We start from the raw sequence: 21,140 nt of genomic DNA, 5'->3' as shown, positions 1-21,140 counted from the left end.
TCCATTAATCTACAATAGCATCCAATTACGGTGTGAGGGATGAAGAGCAGTAATGTATGGCAAGCAGGGGAATACTGACAAAAGGCTGAATTTGGGCAAATGACAGTAATATCCCAAGAACCCCTAGGAAGGAGAAAGGGATAGGTTTTCCCAAGATTTTAATTTAGGTACTTTAAATTGTCCACAGAGGGATCTCCCTGTAGTCATTAAACACAGAGAGTGCCTAAGGAAATTAACCTTTGTTACGTGATGCTTTATTTTACACAAGTCTTCATATAAAGTAATGCTTATAAATGGAACAACTTTGAAATGTTACTTAATTTGTGGGATTACTTAATTAAGAATTATTGGTGAATTTTTTCTATCTTTGTGTTACCCCTTCATAAACCAGGATAATGGTACAGTTCATTTGATGTGATTCCACAGTGAATTGGTAACTTCGTGTTTAAAGTATTTTTTTCTGTTTATCAGTCTGTAGACTTCAGGATAGTCCGTGGAGCTTTTGTTAAAAACTTACCTTTGTTTAAGTACAGACTAAACTAATCCTTAGTATCTGGAACCTGTCTTGTCTTAGTATATTACTGTAGTAACTTGAAGAAATCAGTTTATGTGCATCTGTTACAGAACAGAGTTCCGTAAGCAACTGACAAAGTATTGAGTCATCTGCAATTTAAGGGAAGTATTCTTTATGAGCTGTACGGTAGATTAAATTGATAAAAAGAGAATAGTGCTTTGTTTAATATTGTACAATGAACTAATTAATGCATCTGTTCATAGTTTATTCTCAACTACAGTGATATCTCACTCATTGTTTTTGATAAATAGAAGATGATTCTATTAAAGATATTTAATTATTGCTTGTAGAGAGTGATATAAAATCAACTTATCTTTTTCCGTAGTCTTCCTGGAGCCAGAGACCTTGGACCTGTTTTTTGATTTGTATCATTCCCTTCCACCAATGCTGTCTCAGTTAGTAAGTGACACATAGTGATTTACACTCAAGTAATTACAGAAAATAGTCTTTTTACATGCGTACTTTGTCCAAAAGACCCTGTTTTATTCTGTGCATTAGCATGTTATGAGTCCCCTGACTCAGTGCCCAGTCACAATGACTCTTCTTTGAGCTCAACCCCAGTTGTCATTTCTGAATATGAAAGCATTCAAATCCTTCCTCCCGTAGTTCAGCACTACTCAGCCTCATAGAAAACATCCATCCAATTATTTTGAAGTCAGAAACTGTTATAAAAGGGAATTTTAAAACCGAACCATATTTTGTTCAATGATCATATAGACATTACTGCAAAAATAATCTTCAGCCACAGAATGAACTACAGACAGCAGTAGGTTGGATTGCTCCAAGCATTAAGAAAAGATTATTCTGAAAGTTTAATTTCTTTTAATCTTAGATTATTTTTTGTTATTTTTCAGGCACTTTCTTGTTTAGTTCAGTTTGCTTCTGCAAGGAGGTCTTTATTCAGCAATCCAGAACGTGCCAAATATCTTGGTAATCTAATCAAAGGAGTGAAACAAATACTTGAAAATCCACAGGTATCTCTTTATTTTTTATTTTATTGATTTGAAATGCTAAAACAGTTGTGGATTTGTTTTTCTGTTTACAGTCTTGATTAATCTACTGAATCTGTCAAACCTACTTTCAGCCAGACATCCGTTCGCTTTGATTTTTCTATTCAAAACAAAGCAAAACCTCTCTGCATATAACATTGTCACCTGATTAGCAACAGTGTTCATAAAATTTCTATTAGATTAAGCTTTTAACTTTTAAAAATTTGCTTTTTCAAATTTAGGGTTTATCTGATCCAGGTAATTACCATGAATTCTGTCGGTTTTTGGCTCGGCTAAAGACAAACTATCAACTAGGAGAGCTAGTAATGGTGAAAGATTACCCAGAAGTCATCCAGCTTATAGCAAATTTTACTATTACTAGTCTACAGGTAAGAATATATACAGAAGTATTCTCTTTTTTTCAGCTCTTGAATGGCAAAGAGGGCTGATTCTGGTTCTCTGTGTTGGTGTTTTTTGAGAAGGTGGTGGGGCTTGTCTTTGCATAAAAATATATTTTGGCAATGATGTAACTCAGATTTCTAGATTCTCTAGAACTGGTTTCCACTCTTCCAATGAAGTTCAGTAATGGGAGAAAATGACAGCTGAAGTAGGAGATAGATGGATGTTAATCCTCCGGCCTTAGTCCTCACCGTCAAAAAAAAAAAAAAAAATCCAACAAACTACATCCTTTTTCCAACCCTAAAATACTTACACCTGTGCTCCCATGTAAACGTCAAAGTGCCTACACTGACTATATTCTTGAGTTCTGCCTTTGTGCAAATATATATATATATATGTACACACACACACACACAGAGACTTGCCAATATGCTGAGCTGCTGAGTATGACGTTCCCTTGTGAGCTGGATTCAGAAGCTATGTGGAATGATGTCTAAATTTTTGAGGGACCTACATCAGTATGAGAAGGACTCATATCACAGTGATTTTTACCAGATTTATTTTTAAAACACTTCAAGATGAAGGCATGCACACTGTTTGAGTAATACCACAACTATTATTTTAGAATTTCTTCCAGGGTCTTTCTCTGGTCTTCAGAGTAACAGCTGAAGATAGCAACCCTTTAGGAGAAGATTTTGACTTTTGAATTCCTGAGTTGCCCGTAGCAGCTCCATAAGCTTGGAAGAGAAAAGGAAGCTGAGATGCATTTTTGTTCTTCACATTTCCTGTTAGGTGGCTCTAGACAGTTTTCTGCTTAACATTTAGGATTTTTGAATGGCTCTTTTATGGCACTGAAATCTTACCATGTTAAGAATCTAGGCCTAGCTCCGAGTTTTGAGTCATGGATTTCACTTGAAGGAGGTGAGAGTGCCTACAAGTAATTCTGTATCCACGCTATGATGTGTGCCATAGTATGCCTCAGCTCTGACTGGGTCCTTCAGTAATTATGTGAATAAATAAGACTACTAAGAGAAAAGCATCATGTTTCACAACTAAAATTTTACACTGGGATGCTTTAACAGAAGTATGTTTTGTTTTCTTGTAGCACTGGGAGTTTGCTCCAAATAGTGTTCATTATTTGCTAACTCTGTGGCAAAGAATGGTAGCGTCTGTACCTTTTGTGAAAACGGCAGAACCCCACCTCTTAGATACATACGCACCAGAGATAACAAAAGCTTATATTACTTCTAGACTGGAATGTGTTCCTGTAGTTATAAGGTAAACTTGTAATTGCAACTTTAAAACTGTAATATGGAATGTTTAATTTTCTGATTTGTTGGCATATTGTATTTTGGCTATGTTTAAAATCTAACTACTCTGATTCTGATTACCATGGCGATTTCTTTAGATTATCTTAATTGGCTGCTACCATTTTACTTATTTTGCTTATTAAATCCAGGCCAAAATCAAATGTAAATTCTTACTGTTTTTCCTCTCGTGGGCCTTTGTGTTTTCAAAAAAGCTTATTCCCCCCGTCCCTTCCTTGCTTTTTTTAAGACTATCTAAATTCACTATATTGTTCAGCTTTGACATGTTTTCGTGATGAGTCACTTTCTAGTGTTACAGAGAGTAGAGTAATGGGGGAAAGCAGAATGAACCCCACGCACAAGAAAGGGTGAGACCAAATAGAACAATTCAGAGGGGCAAGATTGAAATTGGCAGAGTAAAAATTTCTTAGTTTAAATCTTCTGTTTTCTACTTTAAGTAAATGACCTTATAGCCCACACTATGATACAGCAAATAAGAAAAAAGTGTTTAGATTGTTTAAAGGATTTAATTTTCTCCAAGGGCTTTTATGAATTCCTGCTAGTAGGATCTCATGTCAGAATACAGGACTGCAGAACAAGCCACATCTGCTTTTCCTTTTCGATTTTACATCACTGAGGTGATTTCATTTGCTCTGTTTATGTAAGGAACAAGTGCATTCAGCTTCACTGTTGTTGTTCTTTTGTCTCATCTTTGCCAGAATCTCATGGTTACAAATGATGCAATCTGTCATTTTACTGTTTAGTGACTAGGTTGGTGGGTTTGGCCATGTGTTATCACCCTAGGTCTGTTAAAGGCTGACTTCCTAATGGTTCAAAATCTTGAGCTTCTCTATCTTTGTCTCAGGAACAAGAATTAGTAGTACCTAAGGGAGCTTTCAGTGTTCCAGTGAGAGGGCAGGGAAGGACAAGCAGCTGCTGCAGGTGGAGCCAGTTTTCCTGGTTCTTCTGTCAACCAGCCTACTCTTCTTTTGGCATTTTTATGTTCTTTTTTCAGGTTTTCTGTAATGGAATCTCAGGGTTGAACTTTCATGTCTCAGCTTTCTTCTCTACTCAGTGGAACATTCCATCTCAGCTTCCAGCACTGAAGCACTCTAGGGCTGAGCTGCTGGGTCAGGCCATCTGACATGACCAGCTCCATTGAAGTGTGTGCCATTGTCTTCATCAGCATCACCATCAGCACTGAAAATTCAGTTTCTTTCTTTGGCACTGGTGAGAGATTCTTCTGGATGTCCTTGTTACGTTGCGGAGGAGTAAGCTTTCTAATCTGTGAAAGAAGCCAACAGGGAAAAGATGAGGAAAGTGCTGATCTTCTCTTCTACCAGTCTGTAGTATTCTTAAGAGGGTCTTGGTAATGCAGTTGGCATGTATCTGTTCCTAGCTCTGAGTGACTTTGTTACTCTGTTCTGTGATGAAGATCTTTAGTGGTGGCATTTCCGTAGACAGCAATATCAAATGTAGACTTTAGTATCAAACATCCATGCCATTCCTGAGAAACATGGGATGTCTAGGAGCTGATTGCATGAAGACTTCTTCAGTTTGCTCCAGGGAGATTAACTGATATCTGTGTAAACAAATCCTGTTTTCTGGAATTACTATTTTTCTTACACACCAGTATAGTCAATAATGTCACCCTCCATTCAGGAGCCATCGTGCGGTGTTTCAGACAGAAAAAGTAGCTTGGAGCAATGGAAGTGAAGTCACTTTTGCCCTTTTGGGGGTTTGAATAGCTATTCTCCCTTCTGAGTAAGAGTGAGTGAAGAACTAGTGATTCTTCTACAACTGGTCTACAAGAGAATGTTTTTCTACAAACTAGGAGAAGAGCTTTTATTTCAGATATTTGTAAATACCTGAGAAGAGGTCTGTTTCAACCCATCTTGAATATTAGGATTTTCAGTTGCTGTATATTTTTCAGTTTGGATGTTAGCATTGTTAGCTTTGATAGTCTTTTGGATATTGTCTTTATCTCTAGATTGTTTTCCCGTGCCACAAAAGGACAACATGCTGATGAATAAACCTTTCCTATTGTGATTTGTGTAATGAGTATAGTTAAACTTTATGGCAAGAGCTATTGGTCTCTTTGTTATAGACATCCCATGGGGTCACAGCTTGTTTACAGCAGAGTAAAATAAAGATTTATAAAGCAGTTGCATGGAATTTTACTGAAGCTTGCTTGTTGGCCTTGGTATCGTGGTCCCGTGCTTAATTTTATGAATATGCAAAATCCATTTCTAAGTACTCTGTTCTTCCATCATCCTCTGAGAAGGATGCTGCTTGTTAGTATTTTGTTCAGGTACAGTGGACCTTAGTTCTTCAGATTTACCTTTCTCTGTTCATTATGCCAGCCTAATCTCCTCTCTTCTTTGCTTTTTAAAGTATGCGTTAAGAGGAAGGAGCGAATCGAATACTGTTCTGTGTTTGTGTGGATGGGTATGAGTACATATGTAAATAAAATGAGATCTTATGTCTGTCAGGTGTGTTCATCAGCTGCTAAGGCTTTTAAAGCAGTGATGGTACAAGATCTGGATGGGAAAACAGCTTTTAAGCCATAGTGGCTGAGTGGTTACTTTCTATCTCTATTCCAGAGACAGCTTGGAAGATCCACTGGATGATACAGCTACAGTTTTTCAGCAGCTGGAACAACTGTGCACAGTTAGCAGGTGTGAATATGAAAAGACCTGTACACTTCTTGTACAGTTGTTTGACCAAAATGCACAAAACTACCAAAAATTATTGCACTCTTCTAGTAGGAATCCATTAGAAATCACAGTTCAGGAAGGTTAGTATTTAATTTAATTTTTAGACTGTGTTTTATGTGCCGATAACCAAATACTTGCATATGCAAAGGAGTGGTGATCATATGGCAGGTGTAACTAGACCTTTTCTCAAACTAGGAGTTAATGATCCAAGTCACCTTGCACCTCATTTTCACTGGCTGTCTTTGTGTTGAATAGGATACATTGGCAATTCCTGTGTTTGTTTTAACATCTTGTTACATCTTTGGAATATAAGCATGAGAGCTGTAAAAAAACTAATTGCTGAAAATCAAAATTTTAGTGCCTCAGGTGCCCTCGTGGGAACCAGCTGCAACTTGATGAACATTTTTTTGAAAACGAAGATGATAACTTTCGTTCTTGTTACCGGCTCTTTCCTAATATAGTTATCTTATGGCTGTTGCATCTTTACATGGATAAATGGTGTTGTTTTGAAAAGGTGAGACAGGTTACTGCTTAATACAGCTGTTTCTTTGCATGCTATTAAACATTTGTGATTTATTTTGCTGCTCTTTTGTTGAGTTTGAATATGCTGATTTTCTTCTGTGTAGGAGCCATTTTTTTGCCAATTTATATAAGACCTCCTACTTATCTTTTTTTTTATTAATTCCAATTTCTTCCATACACCTATCAACTTCTGTTTGGGAGAACTTTCATTAATGACCTGATTTCATTGACCAGCTGCAGTCTGAGTTTATGCCCTGCTCCCCAGTCACGGGGAGCCAAAGGGAAACAATCAGCTAGAGTCTTTCAGTGTCAGTGCTCTGGGGATTGCCGTTATGCAGTAGAAAACATTTGATGCAGTTTAAATATTGTGTTTCTTTTCTGCAAACTAAACATTTGTGCTCTTACTGAACAATAACTGTTATATCCCCTAGATATACATAGTTAAATTTAGATGTTTAATGGCTTTTAATGTTACAAAATAAGTTAATGTAATATTAAGATCTCATTTTATTATACTGTCTTGCTCTGTGTATCAATAGTGATGCGGTCATGGTTTACTAAAACAATAATCCCCAAGAAATGGGTCATTAACAGTAGTTAATGATTACTTGTGATCTATGGTAATGACTGATTTCTTTGGGATTATTGCTGTTATAAACCATAATTACAGATTATTATAGCAATAATTATTTTCTAAAAGAAAAGATGTTGTCTGCCTCAGTAATTGCAAAAGCAAATGCACTGAAAATTTTAAATAGTGAAGATATAAAAGAGGGAAAGCAGCCTTACCTATTAATTGGTATTGTACTAAGGGAAGAGAACTATCATCAGAAAAATAACTATGTACTTAAAAATAAGCTACTGCAATTTTTAAAAAGGTTTTTATTTTAAAAGACTATTGGCCAAACTGGTGGCTCTGCTATTTGAACTGCCTAGCACCACTTCACAGTTGCTTTTTGATACCATCTTCAACAGGCCGTTCTTTAGTAGCTGTCAGTGCTAAATTCTTTTGAACAGTGTCCATTTTCTTAGACACTTCAGCTCCTTGGTGTTTTGCTAATGACAGTGCAATCTCTTAGTGTCCTAAATTAACAGCTGTTTGTACTGCAACGTGTACTGTGTCTGATGGGGCTTTGCTTGGAAGTGTCCTGTTTGTGAAGAAGCAGAGGTCTTGAAACAGGGAAATACACTGGTTGTTGGACAGGTCATACTGTCCTTCCAGATCATTAGGGGTGGAACAGGAACAGTATGAGAAGATATATAGAAGTCTTCCTCATATATCTTGTCTTGTATCAAAAGTCAACACTTGTTCCCTGTCGCAAAGTGGGTTTTGTTATAGATCTCAGACTGTATTACATATTCATTTGGTATTTTTTTAAAAATAAGACTGAGATTTAAGAGAAACCCGAATGCTTTCCTGTATGTGTCTTTAAATCATCTGCGTGTTATTCCATACTCTGCATTACATTTTTGTGTGTATTTGATCTCAGCGTTATTGTTTTTATGTATAGAACACACTGTGCTATATACCTCAGACTGAAACAGAATTACTTGTGATGTATAGTCACCAGGTTCTGGCCATGAGGATACTGGTACAGCTCAGAACTACTTACGGTTCCTGGTTGAAGGAGCTTAGGAAGTAGAGCAGTCAGTGCGCTCTCAGTTCTGGGTTTTTCAAAATACAGCAGTGCAAAACGTGAGGGAAATTAAGTGAAGCTTAATGTGATATGAATGAAGACTAGTTTATCAGAGATTTGAAACAAACATGAAATAAACCCTCAAAATTTTTGGTACATACTGTGCATGTCCTGATACAGATGTAGAAATACCCAAAATAAAATACTGTTTTACAGTCATAATGTGACGTCATTTGTTTATCTGTAGTTTATCCTTTATGTTAAACTTCAAAATGAGTTCAGAAGATGCTTTATTTGTCAGAGTGTTATCTTCATGTAAGTTATGCTGCGTTTACTTGGTAAAAGCCTAGTAATGAGGGCAAGACATATTCTAGTTTATGTAAATATCTCACTTTCTCCCTGGGAAGCCTTGTCTGTGACTTGATCTAACTTAAATGGAAGCTCTTCCAAGTTGTCTTTGCTGTGGTGTTACTTTCAACCAATTTGTTTTAATTTATTGCAAAGTATATTTTGCCAAATGAAGATGGAGTCTAAAAGTAGCTTTACTGTCTGATCGTCTCAGTACATTTCCATTGAAGAAGGAACCTTCAGCAGCATCCTGAAGTTTTAACAGGTCTATGTATTACTTTGCTATTCAGGTCTTAGTTTTGATCTGACTTTAGGGAAAAATACTGTTATCTTTCCTGAAAGGAGATACCAATCGTTACTGGATTTGCAGCTTAAAAAGCTGAAGCAGGAATCTGTGTGGCTTGAGTAGGTATCAGTAGCTCATATTTAAAGATATTGCGTATCAGTGTGCCAGAGCGATTAAAATAATCCTGGTTTTGCAACATGGCAATGATTCTTCAGCAGAGGCCGGCCAAAAGAATTCCTCTGAATCAGTGTTCGTAAGCTTAAGAGTTCTATATTTATAAAGTGGGATTTCAGTATTTGAAAGTCTGTATAAAATACACTGCATACTCAAACTCAAGGAGTTATTTATAGAACCTTAGCTTTACAGAAATTATAATCTTTATATTGTAGTTTACTTGATAAGGACATTGCCAGTGGATCTTATAAGTGTTTTAGTGGAAACTGACAGCTAAATAATCTGGAAGCTTGGAAGGCATGACAGCATGGCTTGAAATGGATGAACTCTGTCTTTCAAGGCCTTATAGAAGACAGTCCACAGAGACTTTCAAAACTATGTGGCACTTCACAGACTTTTCTTGAAGAATATGTCTGATTTATGTCATAAATACTTTCTGATATGCAAATCACTTTAGATAGTGCTTCAATATTACTAAGACTTCTCTATTTGAAATAGAACTAAGAAACAAGTAAATTGTAGTGAGTCTCAATTACTTTCAAATACTGTGATAAGCAGATGTAACAGCTCCGCTGTAGATAAAATTGTTCCATGCCTTCAAGTAACTTACGGCAGGCAAGTGAGAATACTAGATTAACTGTGTATCTAATCCTACCAGGCTGAGTTTGCTTAATAGGCATTTTAGGTTAATTGTTTTGTGTTTTATTTATATTTCTATTGTATTTATAATGTCCAGATTAATAAGTTGTTAATAGTTTTTCTGTCAGTTCTGCCCAGAACGTTTTGTTAGCTGATTTGTTTGGGTAGATTTTAAATCTGTTGAAGGGAGAAACTAACCATTCTCTTGACAGCATTCTGCAGTCTGGTACCTTATCGAACTGCTGATAACCTTATGGAAGTGTATTGTACTAGCATAGCGACTTATAATCATTAACTTCTTCTTTTAATGTTAGGACGTCTGGCATGGCTTGTCTATTTTGTGGGTACTTTTGTGGGAGGACGATTAACATACACTAGTACTGATGAACATGATGCCATGGATGGAGAATTATCCTGTCGGTAAGTATTGCTTCTTTTGAATTCTGTATTTTGATATTATTATTTTTTAATGACATTTACTGTCAGCAGATATTTTGAATTTAAATATCTCAGTTTTGTCTGGTTCTTGGACGGCGGGTGCTTAAGGACTGTACTGACTTTCTGTGGATTGAGACCATTCCACTGGCTTTGATCTTTCCTGGTTCATCATCCTGAGCAGTGAAGGGGTCGTTAAGGTTATCGTTTCAAAACTATGTTTCGGAGGAAGGGAAGAGTATTAAAGATAAATATGTCTTTTACTATAAGCAATATTTAGATATGCCCATGTAGCTGCCTGTTTTCATTTGTGCTTTATACTTGTGCGCAAGTGTTGATTTTAATAGTTGTGAGTTATGGCTGTTTATTTTCTGCACTACTTCCTCTACGTTGATTATTGCGGTTGAAGAAATGCAGAGGAACTGCTAGTCAACCATTGAAAATTTAGACTGACTTTTATACTAGAGCTTGGAATAAAAAAGAAGGCTCTAGATTTAAAAATGTACATGCTAGGGTCTTTCTGCAGGTTTTATGGTAAAGGGTGAGCTAGGGATTATTGTGAGTGATGCATTCCTTGTGGCAAACACAAAGTATGTGGCAAACACTTCCTTAATCCTTTTTTTCACCCAGAAGTATGTTTAAAAAGGCATGCATATTTGATCCTGTTGTTTACATCCTCAAGCTAACACATGAAAAAGGCCATTCCAACTTAAAATTGAATAAAAAGCTTTACATTTTCTCCTTTGTTTCTTGCCTTCCTAATCTACCCTGGGGCTCCATGGTGTTAGCAATCTTCCACTATGTTTTTATTGAAAGTGAGAAGTTTTAATATACAGGCTTCAGATGAAGTGACATCTAATCCAGTGACTATGTATTTCAGAATTGACAAAAGGTTAGAATAATTTTTTGAATTGCTAGGGGATTAGGATTTCAAGCAATAGATAGCAGAAGAACACAGGTAAGTAAACAAAGGAATATTCCTTTAACAATAAAAAGTATTACATTTTCTTAGCTGACATAGGCTGAAATTGATTGTTTAAAATCAGTCCTGGTAACATGGAGATAAATACCAAGTAAGGATTTAGGTCAGAAAATACATGTTTTGTTCAGATGTTTTAGGGGACACAGAAGTGGGAAGAAGCAAGGTGGTGTGTTACATACTGTATATGTAAACTTATTTCTAAGTACAATAGTTTCAATTTCCAGGGAACTTGAACAGCTCTTATCTTGCATTTGCAGTCAGAGACCCATGCTTCTCAAGTTTCTTTCATCATGGAATTGATGCTCTAAGAAAGAAAAAAACATTTTACAAACTTACCACAGTATAACATATTTATCTGAGAAAATTTCAAGTGACAAAGTAATTAGAAAAGCATTATGTTGATGTTTATGTTTAATAGTGGTCAATTAGCATAATTAGCCTCAAAACAAAATCCTGGAAGAAACTTAGGCAAACAAAAAATGGCTGATGGGTTCCTAAAGAAATTAGTTATGACAGTATCATTTAATTTGAGAATTCTTCCTGAAAATGGTGTTGGTTGGTTTTTTTCTGTCATTGAAGAGTTTTTCAGCTGATATCCTTGATGGATGCCCAGTTACCACAATCTAGCAATGAAAAAGTAGAACTGGCAATTCTGTGGTTCTTGGATCAGTTCCGTAAAACATATGTGGGAGACCAGCTTCAGCACACCTCAAAGGTAAGTATCTGTTGTAAACCACAACATTTGAAATAAAAAAGCCTGTACAGAAATTGACCTACCCATATGTCTTACGTGTAAAAGCTCGTGATCTTAGCTGGTGGCTGGCTGGCTAGGTGGAGAGACAGATAACCTATTAATATGTTGTTCATCTGAGTGGGCTGTTACCATGTATGCTTTTGAGTTTTGGCATGCAAGGAGTTAATATTTTAACAGCTATGTTCATTAAACAATTTTACGTTACTTTGCATTTCAATTTTTTATTTCAAACATTTAGCAGGGTTCTGCTATATTGTGTTATATTTCACAGCTGGGTACACAAGATTTATTCTTTTAATAGTTCTGTTCTTTTGACAGTTACTCATTTATGTGGTTTCCACTGTATTTCTCACATTACTTGGCTTTTCTGCATTTTAAATAGGGAAGAGGGAAAAGTAAGATGCATTTTTGAAGAAGTGGTAGTTAATTCACCTTAACTGTAGGGGACAGTCATAATGTAGATGTTATAAAGAGAATGTCAGTAAGATGAGATCAATTGATCTTGAGAAAGACTGAAAGAATTCTGTTGGAGCCCCAAGCAAATCTTTAACAAGAATTGTGACAGTGACTGAGATTTGGGTTTACTTGTGTAGTTCTCTATCTTGGCTTTCTGGTGAATGGTCCCAATCTCAAGAATCCTTTTATCCCTTCAGGTTCGAAGTGTACTCGGAACTTTATTGAATGGTTCCTCACTTAATGTTAAAAATAAAGTTTTACACTATACTGAAATCCTTTTCATGAAAGCAATGTGTTCCTTCCAATTGTTAAAGCTGATTTGTTATTTTTAAATGTGGTGTGCTGCTCTAATGCTAAGTAACAGAAGGTACATGGTAAAAACATACTTGTGCTCCCCGTATTTTCATTAGCAGAACTCCTACTGATGGCAATTCAAAGGCAACATGGCTGTGCAGTAGTTGTTACCCTAATCTGTAATGCCTGGATCATTTTTTCTTTCTACCCGATTTTGAGGGTTTTGATTTCACCTTATATTCTGACCGATTGAGGTGTAACTGCGGAGAAACCCTATCAATGTATAGTGTGCTATAGTGGGTTGTAGTAGGAGATGGTGTGCACAAGCTTTTTATATCCATCCTTGTAGAAAGCTGGAAGAAGTGTTTGTGTGTGGGTGAAGCAGCTAGCAAAAACCTGAAGTGCATTATTTGTATTTAATCATCTGAAGCTGTGTTGTTAGTAGAAAAGATGTAAAACTTGAACATTTGCCACCTACACCAGAATTCCATCCCTATGAATTTATCCAGCTCAGCAATGTGTTTTGAATAACCATAAGACTGCCCTGCGAATGCTGCGTGTATGGAAGGTTAAATGGTTAATTATTGAGTACAGTGCTGGCTGCTGTTTCCATTTGATTTATTGAAGAGCTCTTTGAACTGAAAGAATTAACTTTTACCGAAAGGACATGGGGGGAAACTGTGGGATGAATCTAAGAAAATGGTCTTGTGTTGTTTTGTTCTATTGTTTTGGTTTCCCCACCCCCACCCCAATAAATGGACATGAATCAAACTGGTAATATACCATATGGTGTATACTGCCTTTGCTTGTGACCTGTCTTGTATGTAACCAGAGTGGGAAAGTGGGAATTTTGCCAGGCTTTCATGGCGCATAACAGTGGAACGGGTGTTTCTAAATTCTAACCGCAGTTTAGCAACTCCATAGTTCCTTGCAGATGCATTTTCAAGTGTGCTTTTTTTTTCCTTCATTATTTGATTACATTATCTACAAGTATAATTTAGTTTGCAGTCAAATTACACTTTCTTTTTTGTTTTGTTGTAGCCGGCCTGATACAACAGCCTTTCTTTGCATTGATAGAATCCTGTGGTCCATGTCACATTATTTTACTAGATCTTATAACAAAAAGCTGTGTGTGAAGGCATCTGAGCTTCCAGTTTTGGTGCTTTTTTTGAATTTTTAATAAAGCAAGGTGAGGTGTTTGTATACATTTTACAGTTAAGAGAAAGGCAGAAGGCAACGCTTGTGTGATTTTTCTGTTTTATCCTGCTGTAGCAGCAAGAATAGCAGCAGATGGCATTCTACCCTCACAGTTGTAAATCCTCTGATACTGTGTCTTGCTGGCAGCTATCTACAAATATGCAATAAAAAGGCTCACACTTGGAAGCAGAAAAATCAGACATATATCAAGTGACTAAGTTAATACACATTTATATAAATATTCAGGATTGCTTGGATTGTTTTATTTACAGAATGGATAATGGAAATTCTGCATGCTTCAGCCATGTTGAAATGATTTTTGAGAATATTTCTCTTATTTGATCATTTGCCTGTATACAGAAAAGCAGACAATGATTTGAGAAGGCTGAATAGTCAAATGACATCATAGAACAAGTCTTCTATATGAATATACAAATTTTGTTCATTAATTAACTCATATTCTTAAGTGTGTGCATATAATAAAAACAAAGTCATTCTAGAAGAAGAAAATTGGCTAGGTAAATTAATGCATTCCTATTAAACAGTCCACTGGGGCTTGCTGTTTGGGGAAGAATAACAAAACCTTGGAGATCTTTTCCATGATAGTGTAATATACTTCTAGCACCATTACATTTCCAATACAAAAATAATATGTCACGATACTGGCTTTTAGATTGGATAGACCTGTGAATGAAAATATATATATATATATTATATTTCTGTTGAATACTAGACTGGATTCTCTGGTACTGTACAGTGCTATTAATAATCTATATGTCTATCAATACGTATTTTATTTTAATGCTGATATGACTTAGCATTCATAAAGTCACCTTTTTGTGGCGTGCTGCTGATTTGGATGCTGGCAGGGTAGCTGAAGCCAAGTTGGCCGGAAAAGCACTGCACTGTGCTTTACTGAAATTGTAGCCTCTGCTTCTATCTGTGGTAGCTCTAGTACTGCTGTAGCATGCCACTGTCAGCCGCTAATGTAAGTAGTGTAATGTTGCATTGAAATTTGATTTCTGACATCAGACACATGGTATTAGCCTAAACATTGCTGTTTTGAATGAGGCTTTACCTTTGCAATATTCTTAATGTAACAACTATGCAGTTATTTATTTACAAGGGACACTAGAATGGGAGGAAATGGATCACAGAGGACAGGATTTAAATTCAGAGAGTTCTTCGTAAGCTGGAGAAATAACCTGAAAGTTTAAAATGCTGGTGAAATACTATGCTTAGGAATGAAAATTCCGTCTTAGAACTACCACTAGGAAATCTCTGACCAGGCAGCATTATTTCAGGAAATGCTGTGGAGTGTAAGCAGGGGTAACTCAACAGTGTGTGTTGGTTTTGCACACAAAAGAAATACAACATCTTTGTGGCTGAAGTAGCAGAAACATTGTGTCAGGTGCTGTAATTTCCTACTCATTTGTAGGAGAGAATATTTAGCTCTGATTGGCCTTCAGCTGGGATAACGTGTCCAGTTTCGGGCACCATACTGTGGAGAAAGCTGTAGGCAAATGGGAGACTACAACCATGCAAATAAGATGCTGAAGATACTGCTTTGGTTTAGTTTAGCAAATAGAATATTGGGGTGGGGCAAAAGTCGAGGATGTCAAGAGTTGTTTTAGGAAAGCTGGTGATCAAATGTTTTCAGTGCCCTTCAAGGAAAAGACAATATGTAATTGGCTTAATTTGTAGCAAGGATGACTTCGGGAAACTTTTTTAGCTACCCCAGTAATGGACTACTGGTGTGTACTACCCGGGATGCTATGGGTGCTTTTGATTTATGGCCAGGAATACTTCATTCATGCCTCTGTGAAGTACAGAATAAACCAGAAATCCTGCTGGACTAATCTCATGCTTCATAACAAGACTATTCTAAGTGGTCGTGGTTGTTTGCTATGGCTTAGCCAGTGAAAAGCATGCTTGGGGGGAAATGAGCCCTCCTGTTTTTATTGTGTGTTATGCTGATCATAATGAATTTTTCTGTTATTTCAGGATTTTATCTTAGCCTGCCATGTCTCAAGTAACTCATTACAGCCATTTTAAAAGGAAAAAGAATGAGCACTAAGAGTGACGGGAATCACTGTATCTTTGAACGTGGAGAGCTGGCAGAGGAGACTGACTCCTTTTCCAGCTCAAAACATGAGTTCGCTCCTCATTCATCCATTCTAATGAAGATCTTGTCTTAGTTATCCAGCCCCAAGTGGGCCTCACTCTGGTTAGCCTGCCGTTTAGAGAGACTTACCTCTCCTAAGTTGTGTAACTACCTATGGCAAGTGCAGCAAATAAGCTGGGGATGCCAAGAATGTGTTTTGGCTGCTCTTTTTATTGTGGGTTAAAGCAGAGTTCGTCGCTTAATGAGCAGGTGCTTCATAGTTACATGCAAGTTCTTACCTTGCTGTGGCAGGTAGACCAGATCTTGAGGTCTGCTCCTTGGGCTTGAGGGCTGCTTGCATTGCTGCAGTGTTATTTGCTAACCCCAATAATGAATGTAGTTTGATATTTTTGCACTTGGGACACTTAGTTAGGCTAAACAAGGATAGAAAGGGAAGACTTGTTAGCCAGAACCTTTTCCTGCTTCCAAACACACCAGACAGGTCCTTGGAGGGGGAAGGAAAGCAGCAGGAGGGGTTTATAGCCTTCCCTAGAGTGGTCCACACTGCATCTATTCCAGACTCCCCCTAGGAGAGGCTGTATCAGCAGCTGATGGCAGGGCCGGGCGCATTTGGCTCTCTGGCTCTAATTGGCGGTAAGAAATTGCCAAGAGTGAATCAAACAGTAAGTTGTTGGATGTGTTTTGCCGATTAATATATCATAGGAAATTCGACTTAGCTAAGTTAATTGCTGAAACTTCTTAAGTTAACTTAGAATTGTATCTTTAATTTGAAACAAGTGTAACACTAAGGAATCTTCACAGTCTGGAGTCCTGACACCAGTGACAGTGTTCAGTTCAGTTTTTCATGTCTACACAGCTTACAGTGATTATATAAAAAAAGACAGGTTTGGTTGAAGACTTCTCTCTTGAGGTACAATGAAGAGTTACTCTACCAGTGTGCTCTTGAAAATGTATGCATGCAGAAATAAAATTCTGGTTATTGTTAGCTCCTTCGCATCTTCAGTTTTTTGGGGGAGTGCTTTTTTTAGTTGCTAAATATTTTGTGATTGAAAATAGAAGTATTTTGTGGACAAGTCAGTGGTCTATATGTGATAAAGAAATTACGTTAAAATATTAATGTAATTAGTAAGTGTTAAGCAGGGTTTAGAATTATGGTATAGTACTGTCTATGATGTCACTTACTTACACTCTGGGTTTTTTTGTGGCATCCTAACGGAGACGAAGGATTTTCTCTTAATTTTGCACTTGTCATGTTTCCGTTCTACAGCATGTGGCACTGTTTCACTAGAGTTGCCCCTGCAGCTCCCGGTATTGCCATTCCTGAAACAGAGCGGTCAAAGCTGGGACCTGCTCACAGGTTGGGTAAGGGCAGCATGGGGGAAACAACGTTTGTAATTGCAAGTGTTGGAGACTGAGCTATGCTCTTTGGCATAGCCTGATTACAAATTAAGCCTGGAGTTCTGTTTTCAGCTTTTGTAAGCAGAACAATCTTTAAAAAATCCCATTCATAATCCTAACCAAAATAATTATACTTGCAAGGTTGGTGTCTGTTTTGTATATTAAAAAGAATTTATTGGTTAAAATGCATTTAGGTAAACTCTTTTGCTCCAGTGTGGAGCAGACTAATGGTTCCCTGTTCTGCTATTTCTAATCTAACAGTAGCCCTGAATGTGTCTGGAGAAGCCTGGAGGCAATTTTAGTCTGTACCAGGTGGCTCTCGTTTGAGGGATGCCTCCAGAAGTGAAGATCACTGGCAGTAGGGTGTTCCAGCAAGCCATGCTTTCTTTTACCTTAAGTAAAAGCAATAGGGAGCCAGGGTAGAAAAGTAGGAGTTAGAATTGCAACTCTTCTGTTCCTAGGAAACAACCTCCTGTACAACTGAAGAGATAGAGCTGTCACCTTTTGTAGGTGCATCAGTGATTAATCTGGGGAATCCAGTCTGCTTTTCAGTCTAGGGCAGGTGAGAGTGAAGAAGGAAGTAGGAGCATGGATTAACATCTCAGAAAGTGCCTTTACAATTACAAGTTGAAGCGTGGTTATAAAGTGGGGAGGGGGGGATGCAAATGGGATTTCTGACAGTATCTTGTGCACATTTTTTTTGCTTATGTGGTCGATATAAAGAAGTTACTGTACTAACATTTAGGATTGCATATGTATGTGCTTTTAAAGCTTTTAAATTATAGAGAGGTAGATCTCCATTACAATAAAAAATACCTAGAGGGTTTAGAATTTAGACTACACTGTGTTTAGAGGGGAGGAAAAAAATAAAGTTTCCTTTGCTGTATGTTTTTTGCAGTAGCTGAAAGCAAAAAAACGCACGTAACCAGGTACCATCTAACCACTGAACACAGACTGGTCTTCTCATGTGTAATACGTGTTCTGTTGACTTAGGTTATTTTGATATTTCTTCAGTATATGTATATTTCTTTGATTACGTTGCCTGCAGACACAGAAGCATGACCTAGCCAAACGGGGGGGGGGGGGGGGGGGGGGGGGGGGGGGAAGGAAAGAAATACACATTTGTGCAGGACATGACTGCTTTTCATCCTGCACAATGCAAGACCCAGAGATCTACAGCAGTCCCACTGATTTTAGTGGGAATCTTTGCAAGTAAAGGTGTTGATCTGTGTGCGTCTCATAAAAGATTCTGGGTCCTAGCATCTTCATGATTAATGATATCTTAACGCTTATGAATGATTATCATTTTCTGAGCTATAAAATATATATACTGTTTTATTTCATTATAGTGAGGTGAAGATCACAACACTGACAGGTGCTGGAAATTAGCACGCAGTTTTGAAATTGTTCTGTGCACTAGAAATTAGATCTCATTTTAATTCAGCTTTTCCAAACTAGTAAATGAGGTTAATGCCATACATATTCAGCTGATATGGATGAAGAAATTGATATAAAGTAGATCAACATAGCTACAGGGCTACTTTAATTTATAGGTAAAGAGGCAGTGATAAATGAAAGTAATGTAGTAGTGGTCACTAAACTCCTCAGCCATCAGGGATTCAATAGTGTTAGCTGCTCATTAAAGGCATTGTTGGGGTACATCAAATAGAAATTTGAAAAGAAATAGCCAACTAACCGTTAATTATCAAAACATAGAAAATACTAATTATGCCTTAATTAGCTTTTCTTTTAATGTACTGAAATTGTTACTTTTTGTGTAGCACAAATGGATAGTTATATCAACAATAAATAGGTTGTTTTAATAACTTTCTTTCACCTCTGGGAAAACCACACTCCAATTTTTAATATGCAATAATGCTTCTCTCTAGCCTGTAGGAGATGAAAATTATTAAGTAGCTTTATTTTTTGAAGATTTTACAGCAGCTTTGGGAAGAATTATTTCACCATGCATCAATTATTTTTAATTGAACTGAATATTTTTCAGATTGCATGAAATGCCTCTCATTTAAGTTTAACATTTAGAGTTTGTTAAGGAAGCATCATAGTGAGAACTGGTACAACTTATTTCTATGGCATATTCTAGGAAGAATGAAGAACAGTTATTTCAGAAGAAAAATACTGTCACTGGTATTTTTCATTTCAGTGGGCCAAATCTCATTTTTACTGTTTCATAGTTACTACGCTGTTCTCATCCAACCAACTTGCAGATCATAGAGGAGAAGAAAGTAGGGATTGACTTCAGTGGGGCTGGGATCTATCTGGTACTGATGAAAAGCTTCAACAGCTGTTGCAAAATTCTTTTCCTTTTGGGGCAGTGTGTAGCCTTCCCTCTGTGGTTATATGTGCAGGAAAGGAATGTCACAGGCAGAACTGGGTTTGTGTTATCAAACACAACAGGTATGTGTTTTTTCCAGATAAGTGATGGGAGGGAAACACTGCATAGTGCTGGTCCTAAATGCCTCCGAATTCATGCAACAGTCCATGCTGAGTTAAACAGAATAGAATTGCTAGTACAAAAATCAGAGTAAGTAGGTACTACTGTGGTGAGTGATCAAAGTATTGCAGGATTTTTCCAAATCTGTAGAACTGATAGAAACATCCCAAGAAATCCTATTAATGACTTTGTTGTAAACTTCTTCTTCTAAATGTTTTAACTTTTAAAATAGAACAAGTGAGATTTACTTTCCATTACTTGGAAATTCTGCTTACTTACAGAACTTAAGAGGTTATAACGTACCAACTTAAATTTCAAAGAGATTTCAAGCGTTTTACATATACTCAGCATTCAGTGTGGTCAAAATGCTGGGAAAGAGAAGACTGACATGGAGAAATACAGTTGTATTACTTGACAAGTAATTTCCTGGTGATTTTAGTCATACCTTTGAAGAAAAATCTTATTTCCAGAGCTTTAAAACGCAAAAATGAGATGAGAACATTAAATGAACTTGAACTAAATATCTGTCTTCCAGCATGGAGACAACCGCAAAACTAGTAAAACCTGTAGTTCGGTCTTTTCGCGGGATTGGAGTCACCAGTTTGGCTTGCAGCAGCTCAGTGTTTGGAGTTCATCAGGTTTTGTTGGACAAAAGAATTGGCGGTGTGGTTTTTTTAATTATAGACCTCGGAAAAAAACGTTACTTCATATGTATGTGAGTTACTTTAGTTCTCTCCTCTTTGAGACTCTGACTTCCCCACTGACTTAGCAATTTCTAGCACGTTTAGGAGCTAGAAAAGATTTACTTGAATAAATATTACCCAGGCAGATCTTCTTTCGTGTTTTCTATCATAGTTCCTATCCTGCCATAAGCAGAAAGAACTTTCAGTAAATATTTCTAAACTAATATTTGAACTTATTTAATTGCCTAAAGATCAGACAGGCTAAGGTAAATGAATTGTGCCACTGCTTATGAAAGGATTTTTTTTAATTCTGTATTGTGGGTTGCACTGACAACCATCTTGTTTCATGTGATAAATAATTGGATTTCCTTCAAAGAAATCTTAACAATTTGAAGCATTCTTTAAATACTTAGTGCAGAATTGTTTGGTTTTCTGTATTTAAATTAAAAACAACAAAGCGAAAAACAAGTGAGCTAGAATCTGTGTCATTTTATTTCATGGATGTGTATTATGGACAGCAATTCTTACTTACAATGCCTTGGCAAACTAACTCACAGTACACTGTGCCAGTTCTTTAACTTCTTTTAGAAATTTCTTTATTGAATTTCTCCATTATTTGGGAGTTCTGTAGAGCAAAGGACCTGTTGGGACGTATAGACCAACACTAAGAACTTTGCAGAGTCACAAACATTGACTTCCTCATCAAGTTGAGTTGTAAAATATTCTTCATTTCACGTATCCTCAATTGTGCCATTTTGTACTTCGTTGT

At 36.9% G+C, this 21,140-nt stretch overlaps 1 protein-coding gene across 1 annotated transcript in view; it reads left to right on the top strand.

The window, feature by feature from the left end:
• RANBP17 (RAN binding protein 17) overlaps positions 1–21,140 on the top strand; it is a 160,911-nt gene that overhangs the window by 12,098 nt on the left and 127,673 nt on the right. Inside the window, exons 8-14 of the mRNA XM_056348727.1 lie at positions 900–973; positions 1,429–1,548; positions 1,806–1,952; positions 3,068–3,240; positions 5,873–6,066; positions 9,907–10,012; positions 11,589–11,724. Of these exons, the coding sequence (XP_056204702.1) occupies positions 900–973; positions 1,429–1,548; positions 1,806–1,952; positions 3,068–3,240; positions 5,873–6,066; positions 9,907–10,012; positions 11,589–11,724 (950 nt within the window). The remainder of the gene's footprint in view (positions 1–899; positions 974–1,428; positions 1,549–1,805; positions 1,953–3,067; positions 3,241–5,872; positions 6,067–9,906; positions 10,013–11,588; positions 11,725–21,140) is intronic.

Source organism: Falco biarmicus, chromosome 8 (assembly GCF_023638135.1).
Source record: "Falco biarmicus isolate bFalBia1 chromosome 8, bFalBia1.pri, whole genome shotgun sequence".
Classification (NCBI taxonomy): Eukaryota; Metazoa; Chordata; class Aves; order Falconiformes; family Falconidae; genus Falco; species Falco biarmicus.
This window is presented reverse-complemented; position numbering and strand designations above follow the sequence as displayed.